This window comes from Natrix helvetica, assembly GCF_964273705.1.
Source record: "Natrix helvetica genome assembly, chromosome: 2".
Classification (NCBI taxonomy): Eukaryota; Metazoa; Chordata; class Lepidosauria; order Squamata; family Natricidae; genus Natrix; species Natrix helvetica.
The window spans coordinates 155,687,185-155,701,086 of NC_138552.1; the positions used below are offsets into that span (position 1 = coordinate 155,687,185).

A 13,902-nucleotide genomic window follows, 5' to 3' on the forward strand; every position below is an offset into this window, starting at 1 on the left:
TAGAGGGCAACCAGTGAAGAGTATTGAATAGAGGTAGGATAGTAGTCTAAGGCTGCTTATTAAAAGACAAATGAAGTTCTTGATCCAAAAATGATAGTTAATATGTAAAGACATTGTCCTATTTTCTGCCTCTGCGGTTTCTGAGGTAGAAGAGACTTTAAATCTTGTGATTCCACAACTTCTCAACATTTCTCAAGAGCCTCATTTCCTAGGAAAGATTGACCAATGTTGTTGCTTACTTCGTCTTTAGTAAGCGTTCTCCATCATTATGGGGGAGGTTTGTTTTGATGTTCCCCGGGTGGGATAAAGTTATGGGACATGGAGCAGAATCATAGCAGAGGTAAAGACACCCCTCCCCCTTTTGAACAAGGTCTGAATTAGAAGAGGTGTGAACCAGGGGTGGGTTTCGGCAGGCACTAATGCCGGTTCCCTTGTGGGCACACTGCATGTGCGCTTGATGTGCGCTGCATGAGCAGTGCAATATAAATTGTTCTGTGCAGAAGCAAAAAACAAGATGGCAGCGCCATAGGCGCTACCCAGAGAACCAGTTCAGGGGCCTGGCAGGCAGCGACCAGGCCGCTAAACCACTACCGCTTCGGCCAAGCCAGTCCAAACCGGTAGGAACCCACCACTGGTGTGAACTCAGTTTAAAAAGCAGCCAGATTCCTTGAACTGGGAAAGTTTTAGAGTGTTTTAAATTTGCTAGTTAGATTTGTTTCTGGTGGCTTTGGTTTGTTCTTTGGCGATCGGTAAAAACTACTCACCATTATGAGATGAAGGAAATACAGTCTAATGTACAGCTAACTGTTGTGTAATGACCAGCACTTGGTTTGGGAGTGCGTATGTGCATCTATAGCAGTGGTGGGTTGCAGGCTATACGCCCCGGTACGGGCCTACCGGAGTTGCCCGAAGCACCGGATACCGTTCCGGTACTGTGCTCCGGAGGGCCCACCCGCCTGCCTGAGCTCCTTACCGGTCTTTTAAGTCATCTGCGCTTCCGTGCACATGCACGGCGTGTACAGCGCCTGGGCAATGCTCCTCTGAGCAGCTGAAGAGTCGCGGAGGCTTGCACAGGTGCTAAGATGCATGCACCTGCTGTGCGCATGTGCGTGCATGCTGTGCGCGTGTGTGCGCATGCTGTGCATGTGTGCGCATGTGCTGCGCACATCCATGTGGACACTGCCGGATCCCACCACTGATCTATAGCTGTGACGTATCTTCTACCTATCTATCTTTGCCCTATTGCAGGGGTGTGACACTTGCAGCCTGCGGACCGAATACATCACATGCTGGCCACACCTACCTCCGGTTTAGCAAAGGTGTAAAAAGTAATGATGTGTCAAGTGATGACAACGTGATGCTGCAAGTTTGATACCCCTGCACTATTGGAACAATACATTTTTGATGAAAATTGCTAGCCATCGTTCCAGATTTGTGTATGAAAATATACTATGGTACAAATTTCTGTGAACAAGCACTTCTTAGTTTGGTATAATTCAAATTCCACAGTTTATTCAGTTATTCCATATTTTTTCTTGTGTTTGTAAAGTATCTGTTTTTATTATTTCCTGTTTTTTTACTCTTAAATATTTTTCCAGGTTCTGTATGCCTTTGGGAAAAGCACCTTTGGGACTGTGGAATTATAATTGCAATAGGATGAAGAAATTGACATCCAATCCTATCTTTTGAACACATTCTCATTAGTAAAAATTGAGCATTATACTACAATGCCTTCAATGTACAAAGTTGCTGCAGAAAGGGCAATAGTATCAAAAGCCATTGAAGAGACATTTGCAATTGGCATATCACTCTTCCTACAAATATCATTGGTCATATAAAAAGCAATCCAATATGATTCAGTTCCAGAGCCATGCCTGAACTAATAGTGGAATGTGTCCATTTCTTCCAAGATCTTCCTGACCATCCTTACCAGGACAATAGCAATTAAATTATAGTTATTAATATCAAAGGGAGCCAGAAAATGTTTTGTAAAGAATCCTATGCTATCATCTTTTCCAACCTATTCCTCATTCAACAATGCATTTACCATACTCTGAACCCATAATTTTCTTTCTTCCTTGCTTTCCAGCATCAGTAAGTAGTTTTGCTTGCAAACCTATACAAAGCAATGCAATATATTTTATCTAGACTAGTTGATTACTTCTATTCATAGTAGACTCTTCTCAAAAAATGCATGAAGTTTCACTGAAAAAACGGAAAGGATATATTTCAATTTTCCAATACAATAGTTTCTATTCTGGAAGAAACATTATTTGTTCATGTCTTAGCAAAGTTTGAGATCTTCTGTTTAATTTCAGATTGCAGAACTAGAGGACAATTCAATGCATTTTCTTACCACTTCCGAGGAAGGCGCTCTCTTGATTATAGTTTTCGGGAAGATAAGCCTTCAAAATATCTAAAAATTCCAAGAGCATCAAGGTACACAGTTTTGTTTACTTGTTACTTTTAACATTTATTGTACTGCTTAAGATTTAGTTGCCCGAAGGATAGAACCCAAAGCATCCCAGCAAGTGTTTTTTTAAAATGTGATCTATGTCCAAGTTTTTATTTCAATCAACTTGATTTTTCCCCCTCCAACACATCAATTTTGGGGAAATGCTATAGCTTGCCAACCTGTTCGATAAATCAAAAAAATACTTCAAAAACAATTCCTAGTTAGGTGCAATATTACAACTAATTTTCCAGATTCCAATGAGAAATTCCAGGGAGTAATTTTAAAAACTGCCTACAACCCTTTTTAGAAAAAGGCTTAATAGAGATGCACCCATAGAGATGCATTTTAGAATCTCCTTTTCTGGCATTCATGGCTCTAATTTTAAAACTCTACAAAATTAAAAAGCATGTTTGGGCTATTATTTATTTCACAATGCACAAATATGTTTTGCTTCCCAAATACAGCACAACCTAGGCTTCTGTTAATTATTCACTTAGTGTTAATTTGAATCCATTTAGGATTATGGCTAGATTTGGATTAAGCAGTCTAGGGTTGTCATTTTTCTTGATTTGGCTCAACACATTAGGAGAAATTTTAGCCCCCTCAGAGAAGGCTCGCAATCTGGGAGTCCTCCTGGATACACGGCTTAGTTTAGAAGAACACCTGACGGCCTTGACCAGGGGGGCCTTTTATCAGGTTCGCCTGGTACGTCAGTTGCGCCCCTTCCTGGATCGGGATGCTCTGTGCACAGTCACTCATGCCCTCGTCCTTTTTCACCTGGACTACTGCAACGCTCTCTACATGGGGCTGCCCTTGAAGAGCACCCGGAGGCTTCAGCTGGTCCAGAATGCGGCCTCGTGGGTTATCATGGGGGTACCTAGGTACTCCCATGTTACACCCCTTTTAGGCGGCCTGCACTGGTTGCCGGTTGTTTTCTGGGTGCGATTCAAGGTATTAATTATGACCTTTAAAGCGCTCCATGGCTTAGGCCCAGGGTACCTGCAAGACCACCTACTGCCACCAGTAGCCTCCCACCGTCCAGTACGATCCCACAGAGTTGGCCTCTTCAGGGTGCCGTCGGCCAGACAGTGTCGGCTGGTGACCCCCAGGGGGAGAGCCTTCTCTGTGGGAGCGCCTTCCCTCTGGAATGAGCTGCCCCCGGAGCTTCGCATAATCCCTGACCTCCGGTCCTTCCGACACGCCCTAAAAAGTTGGCTTTTCCAGCAAGCCGGCCTGTTAATTTTAACTTATTTTAAATGTATTGTCTTTTAAATTCGGTTTGTTTTTTTGGATATGTATTTAATTTTTTTTTAACTTTTGGGATGTGTGTTTTTTTAATGTTGTATGCTGCCCTGAGTCCTTTTGGAGAAGGGCGGCATATAAATACAAACAAACAAACAAGCAAACAAACAAACAGGTCTAGTAGGAGTTGTGATTTTGTGACTCTTCCATTATGTGGGAGGAGTTATGGATGTCGTTATCCACTCAGGATCATGACCTGGCGATGGCTGTATCACATGGAGTTGTTTGCTTTGATGGCATCACTGATTGCATTGCACTTGTGTCAGAAGCACCTAGATGCTCCCAGATTGAAAGGATTAGCAGTGACATCACCATTGCCTGGGGAATGCCCAGTTGTGGGTTCCTTTCATGTCTTTGGTATGAGTTGGAGTGAAGGACAGGAGCTCACCTCATTCCATGGCAGCACTTGGGTCTCAAACGCAGGCCAACCTAGCATCCCAACCACGCAAACCATGTGTTCTCACATCACTGATTGAACAAACAGTTAAGGCATCTCATAGTTAGTATATATGTATTCCTCAGTTTATGACCACGAAGGTCAAAATTTCCAGTTGTTAAATGGTTTTTGCCCCTGTTTTATAAGCTGTCTTGCCACAATTGTTAAATGAATCACTGCAATTGTTAAGTTAGTAAAATTCAAAGTGCCATTAATGGATTTCTTGCAACCCAGCTTCCTAACTCTATGTCCCAGGCATTGAGTTCTTCATCATTCCCAGATTTATTCCAAAAAGCATCAGAATTCTCCAGAAGAGATTTTGAAATGGCTAGCCAATCTGTAATAAAAGAAATAGACAAGGCCATTTGAACTGGGTAGAAACCACTGGTTTTTTAGACTGGTAAAAGTCTCTTCTCAGGAAGTATTTATCCTGCACAATGGGGATCTATTTCAGGGATGGAGTCTCAGAAGCAGTGAGCTATACTAGATTCAACAGTACTCCAAGAAAAAACATTTGAGTTCATTCTGATAATTTAAAGATCTTTGATGTACTTCATTAATCCTGATTAAGAAAGTAGTCATAATTCCATGAACAAGTACAATTTATATAGTTTAAATCACTGCAACTTCTGTTGCAGTGGTTTAAACTATGCTGATATTCAAATTTCTCAACCAGCAAATTGGGTGCAATAACACATTAAAGATAGCCTGTTTGATAACAAGCTAGACAATCAGATTTGTTCAAATCAACAATGCCTCTTCTGCACAATATATAACTTATTTTTCTTATTCCAGTTTTACAAGAGGGAATACATTCTTTAACAGCACTACTTCATCCTTTAATGAGCACAAGAAATCTCCCATAATGAATGATTTCAAAGAATTTGTTGGAGATATGCAAAAAACAATTACAGACCTCAGAAAACAGGTGAGCGTGAAAAGTTCTTCAAATAACATTAAACACTAAAATATTTTTGCAGTAAATTTAAGAGTTGAAGGGATACTCCAGGTAGAGTAGGAGGGTGGCAACTTTCACTTATTCCCCATGCCACCAAAATGTGTTTGAGGCAATTTGTGAACACACTATGCATCCTTAAAGGTAATGTAGAATTGTGCAAAATCAGTAGAAATGTTTGTTATATCACCATCTCTTCATGAACGAATTCTGATTATAATTTGCATGCTTTAGGAAAACGTATTTGTGTAATAATTAATTGCTTAATGTTTTCATTCAAGCCAGGTATTATTTTGAAATGCACTGAGGTCAAATATTATCCTGGATTAGGATTTGGGATTCTCAGGTTTAAGTTTACCTCATTCATGAAAGCTCACTTGTATCTTGGTTTCGAAGTGTAAGGAGACTGTAGACTAGTTTACAGGGTTGTGTGGGGGAAGTTGGAGAAAGGACTATTAATATATAAACTGACTTGAGTTCCTAGGAGAGACATGTCATATACATCTAGAAAACCCATTACTGTGGTGCAGAAATTATCATTTGGTTTGACCCAGGAAAATCCAGATTCATATTAGCTTTGAAAAGCTCTATGAATGACCTTAGATCAGTTGCCTTCCAAACAGAAATGTGTAAGGATAAAGTTGAGAGACAAATTGCACTAAAAAAGGAGAAGAAAAAACATCCAAGGAATCCTTTGTCTTTTCTTCCTCGTGCATTTCTGGTCTACAATCTCCTTACACTTTGAAACCAAGATACATGTATGACATGCAGAACTGAATCTGACCAATAGTTCTTACATGATTAAATGATTATCACTGTGTGTCTCCATCACATCCTTCTGGTTCTCCTCTAACTCTTAGTTTAATTAACGGAGAAGCAAAATTCTTCCCAAATCAGCCTGGTTGGACTCTTATTTCTTCTTTTTAAGGATGGAGTGGTGAAACAGGTTTATATCCTAAATGATATTTTTTCCCAGGCAAGGAACAGATGGAGGGGGTTATTTTAATGCACAAAATGTCAAAGTAATTCCAAAGGGGTCTTGTGATTTTTTAGCTTCTGAATCCTGCCCTTTCTTATTCATCGCCGTGCAAAGCAACTTTAGCATCTCATGTATCATATGTTGCCATCTTAGTACAGAATTTCCCAGTAAAACGAACGTGACATGCCATGAGAATTTTGAAGGGTGTTCTATGACTTTCTTGCATTGCACATAAAAGGAAACAGAAATCCTTTTGGCACTGATGGATAAACAACGTGTCTCCTTTCCAGATAAAGAAACTTGAGTCACGGCTCAGTAGAACCGAATGTACTGATGAAAATGGCAAATCTTACTCTAGTAATGAGACATGGAAAAAAGACCCCTGCACCACATGTGAATGCAAGGTGAGTTTAACATGCTTTTAGGCACACATGCATGCATGTGTTCTTGGCCATTTGTCTCCTGGCATTTAGTGAATCTTGCTGATAAATTTGTAGAGGACTGCAACTTTCTACATTTATCCTCAGGAGCTTCTTTTTGCTCGTTTGAAAATGTTATTGTTATCATAGTTCCACAGTGTTTGGGCTCTGTCGCTTTGACTGCCAAAGAGACAAGCTGCTGCTGTTCAACTGATTATATTGTCTCCTTGCCAAAGGAGTTGCTGCCAGAGAATGCAGAATTGGCAAATTGGACTTCCTGAACAATCTCAACTACTGCTACTTTTTAAAAAAATTCTTAGAAAACTACAGCAGGTTTCTAGCCCATTTGGCTATGAAGCTAATCTTACACACACACACAAACACACAGGGATAGTTTAGCTCATAGTATTATGTTCTCCCCTGGGGTTACCACACACTTCGGTGCTTGAATTGTTTCTTGTCCTTTTAATGGTGAGTAAAACCAAAATGGGACGTTGTGGCTTAGTGGCTAAGATTCTGAGCTTGTCAATCAGAAGGTCGGTTGTTCAAATCCCTAGCACCACGTAATCGAGTGAATTACTTGTCCCAGCTTCTGCCAACCTAGCAGTTCGAAAGCACGTAAAAATGCAAGTAGAAAAATAGGAACCACCTTTGGTGGGAAGGTAACAGAGTTCCATGCGCCTTTGGCGTTTAGTCATGCCAGCCACATGACCACGGAGACTTCTTCGGGCAGCACTGGCACTTCGACTTCGAAACTGAGATAAGCACCACCCCCTGGAGTTGGGAAAGACTAACACATGTGTGCGAGGGGAACCTTTATCTTTAAAACCAAAATAAATGGTTTTGAATCAGGATAAAGTTGGGCAGTTTGCAGAACTTTTATCCTATTAAATTTAACCAATCTTCAAGACAACAAATTCTGAATTACTGCCTTTATATTTTCTGTACCCACTCGAGTTTGTTTATTTGAAGGGGAAATCTCTTAAGATTGCAGTCCTGCTCAGAACGACTTGGAAATAAGTCTCATCCAACCTTATATGACTCACTTCTAAGAAGACCCCATAAAAATGCACTGCTTGTCTGTTAGTGCACAGTCGTATTTGAAAGTTTGAGACAATCCAGCTGTGGCCTGTATAAAACTGCCTTCTCTGTGTGTTTAGCGAGGAGCTTGTGATCCATAAAAATTTACGCATTGTGAAATTTGTTTCAAGTTTTTAAAATGCCTTATGCCTTGGAGGCACAGTAGTGCATGTGCTGCTTCAAGAAATTAAAACAACTAGTCCCTGGAAATTTTCTGGAGCCCTGACATCAGGAACATTTAATAACATGATGTTATATCTAGGACTTAGTAATGTAAATATTTCAATTTATGAGATTAATGTTCATTTTGTTTTGGTCTGCCAAATATGTATATGTTGCTGGGTTCAGAATTTCATCATGCAGCTTGGTGCTTCCATTCATGCAAATAATTGAAAATTTGGAGAAACCCTCCTGGTTCAGAGCAAAGGTCCATGGAATTAAATATTTTGTCTCACGCAGCAGCCTACCAAAGACATTGAAAAAAATCCAAGCAGAAGAGCATGAAAGTCCTCAGACAAAAGTGCAAAATGTGTTTTTAACAAATTCCTGACTTTTATAAAACCGTGAAGTACCCAATGGAAATAGCCTCTACAAGATTGTCTGCCTGTCTTATCAAGAGATGGCTAGCAGTCATTGAACAAGCTTGCTTATTAATATGTGTTGGGGTTACAGTTTTATCATCATTGTTACTCCAGTTTATACCTTATCTTCCTGGATAATGGCATTTAAGGAACAGAGGTCTCCATGATATATAAATGGAGTAAAATCTCTTTGTCTTTAGATATTCTGTTTGATCAAAAGATTGATTAATTTCAAGAAAACAGTGACCCGCTCTAGTTACAAACAATTACTACAAAGATGTTTCCCAATTTATCAAGCAATATGAAGCTTTCACCACTCTTTGTCTGTTGATTTATGCATACATATTTTCATTCAGAATTCAGCAAGCAAATTAAAGTTAAAATATTTAGATAGCCTGTACTATATCCGCAATACAGGTCCAAATCCCTAATGTACATTCTTCAGTAATTCACGTGTTCATCTTTCTCTTTTCTTCTTGTTGTTCTTTTTTTTTAAGTAGCTAAACTGTCACTATGCCTTTTCAAATGCAGGTTGGCCAGGTCACCTGTTACGTGGAATCGTGTCCGTCACTTGACTGTGCTACACCTGTGAAGCTGAAGGGCATTTGCTGTCCGGTGTGCCTAAAACAAACTGTTAGCAAGGGAAATGCACCCTAAGTCCCAATTGTCACATGTCACGTCATATTGATATCGGCCGATGGCAAATACAGGTAACAGTAGGCTTTAAACCACAATAGAGAACCATGATGTTAAAGGAGAATAGCATTCAGATGATGAGGTAACAGTGTAAGAAAATCTATTTTACTTTCTTATCCATTGGAAAACCACAAGGTGAAAGTATTGAAAGGGAATACACAGTGTTAGTCAAGATAATTTTATGTTGAAACTTCTCAGGTTCAAGAGACTAAAAACTGGTGCTATTTTTTAAAAGCATTTGTTTAGTTTTTTTAGGCTCCCAGGTTGATTTTTCTTTCTTTGCACACTGGTAGGAAATCAGGTGCCATTGGGGGAAATTAGGTCCACGTAACATAACACCTGGGTTTACATATTGTATTATGTGGTTCTGTAAACCATGGCTTAGTGCTAGGTGTATTTTTACAACCATTATAGCTTAGTGAATGCGCCATGGTAAAATCATGGCTTAGTGCAATATATGAACACAGATATTGCCTGCATTCATATATCATTCAATTGATACTTGACCATGTCATACTGAATAAACCACAGTTGGCTGAATTCAGACAATGTTAGGTCTGCCATGCCTGGGCTGCAGAACTCTGGAATACCACTAGATGGCAGCAAAGGATGTATGAGAAAATAATATTTGGATTTTTGGATTCCAGTTCTGTGGCACTGAATAATATGCTAAGCTATAAACAAAGTTTTTCAAAGACCAGGGTGGCTGGTTTCACATAATTCAGTAATTAGAACTAAACAAACCAAAGCAAATGTTTTAGTATGATACAAACACTAGGTCATACTTGAAAGATACAGGTATTTGACTTAAAATCATGCCAGAATATCATTACCACAATAACAAAATCGTATTTAACTTGCAGTATTAATTCTAATTGAGTCCAAGAATAAATAAAAAAACAACCTTAATTTTGGCATCTGGTTTTTACACCCCTGTAGTATTAAATCTTTCCCTATCTGATGCCTGCATCTATCATCATTTAACTTCCAGTGTAATACAAAGTTTCCCAAGTTTGCAAACTTCCATGTTTTTATGAACTTCAGAGCTGGAATTCCTTGGCCAGATTGGCCTTTACTGATCATTCTTGGAGAGGAAGTCCAGACCAATGGAAGTTGACAGGCTTGGAAAATTAAGATAACATATTCGTGCGTTTGTGGTACATCAAGCTTCTGGCTCCCCACCATACCTTGCTAGGGGGGAATGGCTGTAACATAAGCATCAATAACATAATTCACAAGTCTATGTATGCATGAGGGGGGAAAAAAGACACTGATGGAAAATAAAAATCATATCACATTCTCATACTTTTAGCCTTTTGAAAAAAAAACTGTACTTCTTGGTTTAAAGGGCAATTTGCTCAGCTGCTTTGCATTTTTCACCTGTGTTATGTTTCCCCGCTTATTCTTGAGATGTTCAGGCTATCTGTACTTCTATTTCCCATCTAAATTCATCTTTCTTATGTATAGTACTGCAAACTTGCTCGAGTTGTCCAAGAAATCAGCCACGTCAGAATTTAATTTATAGATGTGTGATAATCCCAGAATTCAAATCTGTCTGGGAACTCTAATCCTTATGATGTGGATATTGTCTGTATCCATTCAATGATAATATTTGACCTTGCCCTTTATTTCCATACCTTCCAAGGCTGAGCCTCCCATTGAAAAAGGTTGTGAGGATTGTTTCTTGGGTTGTTCATGTTTCATATTAATTCTGGCCCCCATAAATATTCAGCATCTGCTGTTTTAGGCATCCATTATTCATTTTCTACAAACATATAGATTCTTATTTTCCTACTTTATATCTTAGTAATGCTAAGATATAATGTTATATTTGTGCTGAGAAATAAACCATTATGGAAGACTCCTTTATCATAATAAACCTTTGGCACAGAATGATGACTGAAGGGGTTGGAGGCATTATGCTTTTCTGGAAAATATGTAGTAATAGAGAAATTAATCAAACGGGAATTAAGAACCATCTTGGGAATATTATGTTTGCATATGCCACAATAATTGTTGAAATCTATTATCTCTTCTAGCACCTTTCTGACATGTAACATACTTTCATTGCTGAGTGCATTCTGACCTTCGAGAATCCATTTTGATTTTTCCTAATAGATTAGGACTATCAGATCAGCATTTCTGTGTTACCATTTAGTGGTTATCTGAATTCTAGCATCCCAAATCCGATTTTAAATAGTCTTAAATATGTTCATGTCCTCTTAAAAAAATGCTCCAAGATAGTGTTTTACAAACTTGGCAAATGTAGGATGTGTGGACTTCAACTCCCAGAATTCCCCACCAATGCATCAGTTACACTCATCTTAACATGGTCAAGATTGAATACATTGTCAAAGAGCAATGATGTCTTAATCAATTGTTCCAGAATGTCAGGTTCAACAAAATTGCTCTTTGTATGACCCAGATCCTACAGTTTTAGAAACAGATACAGTTATAGATGTAGATAACAGCATTTTTGGCCTGAGTACCAGGAAGGTTTAAACTATGATTCTGCAATATGCTTTTCCCCTGAGAAAATACCTTGAAAATGTGAACATTAAAAGCCCCAGTAGGTGAGGGTTTCAGGAAAAGATGACAAACATCACACTAGTTAAGTGTACAGTTTTCCAGGAAAAGACATTCCAAATTATATCCGCCTTCTGACCTAAATTATTATGTAGCCTGAAAACAAATGTCATGCATTCATCAGTATATAAAAGGCACCAACCTTTAATGAAAATGCTGCTAAAGCTCCTCTAAAATACTTTGTGAACAAATGAGATGTACTAAAGCAGTGTGCATAGAGAAGCACCTAAACTCTATTGATCCTAGATAGATTGTTGCATGATTTTGAACTAAAATCTATTAGTGTGAAGGAACCAAACATTTCAAAGTCTTTGATCACATGGCACCTGTTTTCCCTACTTAATACTTGTGTCAAAATCATGTTAAACGTTACTGTTTGTGAATCTCTATGCCCAGATACGTGTTTTAAGGACTGTTGTTATTATGTCTACATTAATATACCACTGTTTACCTTTATTTTCAATATTGCCTTTTTTTTATAACCAGCATGTATTGTTACAGTCAGAGAAGAAAAGCTCTCATACCTCATTTGACCGATGTGTTTGTCTTCATGACTGGTTCTTCAATTCATGATGCAAATCATTAATTTGTAGAATTTAGCTATCTTCTGAAGTGACATTAATCAGTTTTCAGGGATGAAAGCGATATCACACAGTTTTAAAAAGAGGAATTAAAAGGAGGAATTTGTTTAGTAAATACTCTACGAGCGTCTGTTAGTAGCTGCTTTAGAAAAGTATTTTGAGAATACATAGTAACTGACAAACAAATTTTACAGAACTGTTCAAAGGGTACTATCTTAAACATTTTTACTTAAAACAAGCCCAAACTTAGTAGGACTTACAACCAGATAAACAGGCACAGGGTGGAACTCAAAAGCAAATTCTTAGATAAAGATTTGACTTTGATGCCAATGAAGTGAATACATACTTTACAAATTGTACTTTATTTTAAGGATTACCTCTTAGGCCTTTCAGTACCTCAATAAATTCTCTATTTCACAATCCAGATCATGTTTTTTTTCTGTAGGGTTTTTGCTAGAATTCTTTCATATTTCTGCAAATTAGCAAATCATGATAGATAACCATAACTGAAGCATGTTTCTGCAGGTATAAGACAAGGTGAAATCTTAACAAATTACTAATGACCATTTATTTAGGTGCTGCAGCTACACTAAAAAAAAAAACACAGCTCAGGTATTTTGCAATACAGGCATCTGCAAGTCTATTCAAACTAAATCATATTAAATATCTGTGTGTGGGGGGGTGTCTATATCCAAATAAAGGGGTATAGGATTGCATCATGGTATATTGTCCAAGAATCCATAACCAAAGAACTCTGGCTTCCTATATTGAAATAAAACAAATATTTGATCAGTAGGGTTAGGGTTATCTCCATGAAAAAGATCCAGTGAGTCATTGAAGAGAAGGTTTGCTGTCCATTTCTGTTAACACTATAATCAGTATTGTTCAAATAGTATGTAAAATGATGTAACTTCCAGCATTTATAGCTAAACAAATAGCAGGAAATGTTTGATGTTAAACCAAATTAGGAAATAGACCTAATTCTATAATTATCACGTAAATCAAATATTATAAAATGATTTTTTTTTACGTTTTTGCCAATTAAAAATTCATGTAGCATTTTTTGAGACAGTGGCCGATGGCTGAATGATCATTTTTCTCAGTATTTTGTTGGTGGCAATTGTTCCATATTTATTTACTTTGTTAAAATTCCTACCGAAAATCAAAATTTTACTGTACTTACTTTCTTGTACTTAATAAATCTACCAAAGAATTGTTTGCACTGTTATGAATGCTTTTCATTTACAATAAACAGGTCATGTTTTTTAAGTTGGCGTCACGATACATTATTTCAAATGATTTAATCACATCATGAGCTGCAGTGGTGAAATACATAGACAGTAACAGAAGCATTGTGGGGAATTCAAATGACAGGTGTTGCTAACACCATCCAACCTAACCTTTTCTAAATGCTGCCTGTATCTAGTTTATCTAGTTTAATGAAAAGAAGGACTAGGGGAGACATGATAGTAATGTTCCAATATCTCAGAGGTTGCCACAAAGAAGAGGAAGATATTCTCCAAAGCACCTGAGGGTAGGACAAGAAGCAATGAGTGGAAACTAATCAAGGACAGAAACAACTTAGAACTAAGGAGAAATCTATTCACAGTTAGAACAATTAATCAGTGAACAGCTTGCCTCCAGAATTTGTGAATGGTCCAAAACTGGAACTTTTTACAAAGACGTTGGATAACCATTTGTCTGAAGTGGCGTAGGGTTTCCTGCCTAAGCAGGGGGTTGGACCAGAAGACACCCCCCCCCCCAAGGTCTCTTCCAACTCTATTCTATCTAATGTCTGTAAAAAGAACTTACATCATCAAGACAATGCAAAC

The 13,902-nt window shown here is 38.2% G+C and overlaps 1 protein-coding gene across 3 annotated transcripts in view; it reads left to right on the top strand.

The window, feature by feature from the left end:
* The window catches only part of PXDN (peroxidasin), a 105,195-nt gene extending 91,856 nt beyond the window's left edge, over positions 1-13,339 (top strand). For all 3 annotated transcript variants that reach the window (XM_081942185.1, XM_081942186.1, XM_081942187.1), the window contains 4 exons: positions 2,319-2,439; positions 4,989-5,121; positions 6,418-6,531; positions 8,739-13,339. In XM_081942185.1, the coding sequence (XP_081798311.1) occupies positions 2,319-2,439; positions 4,989-5,121; positions 6,418-6,531; positions 8,739-8,864 (494 nt within the window). In that variant the 3' untranslated portion in view covers positions 8,865-13,339. The remainder of the gene's footprint in view (positions 1-2,318; positions 2,440-4,988; positions 5,122-6,417; positions 6,532-8,738) is intronic.
* Positions 13,340-13,902: the final 563 nt, after the last annotated feature.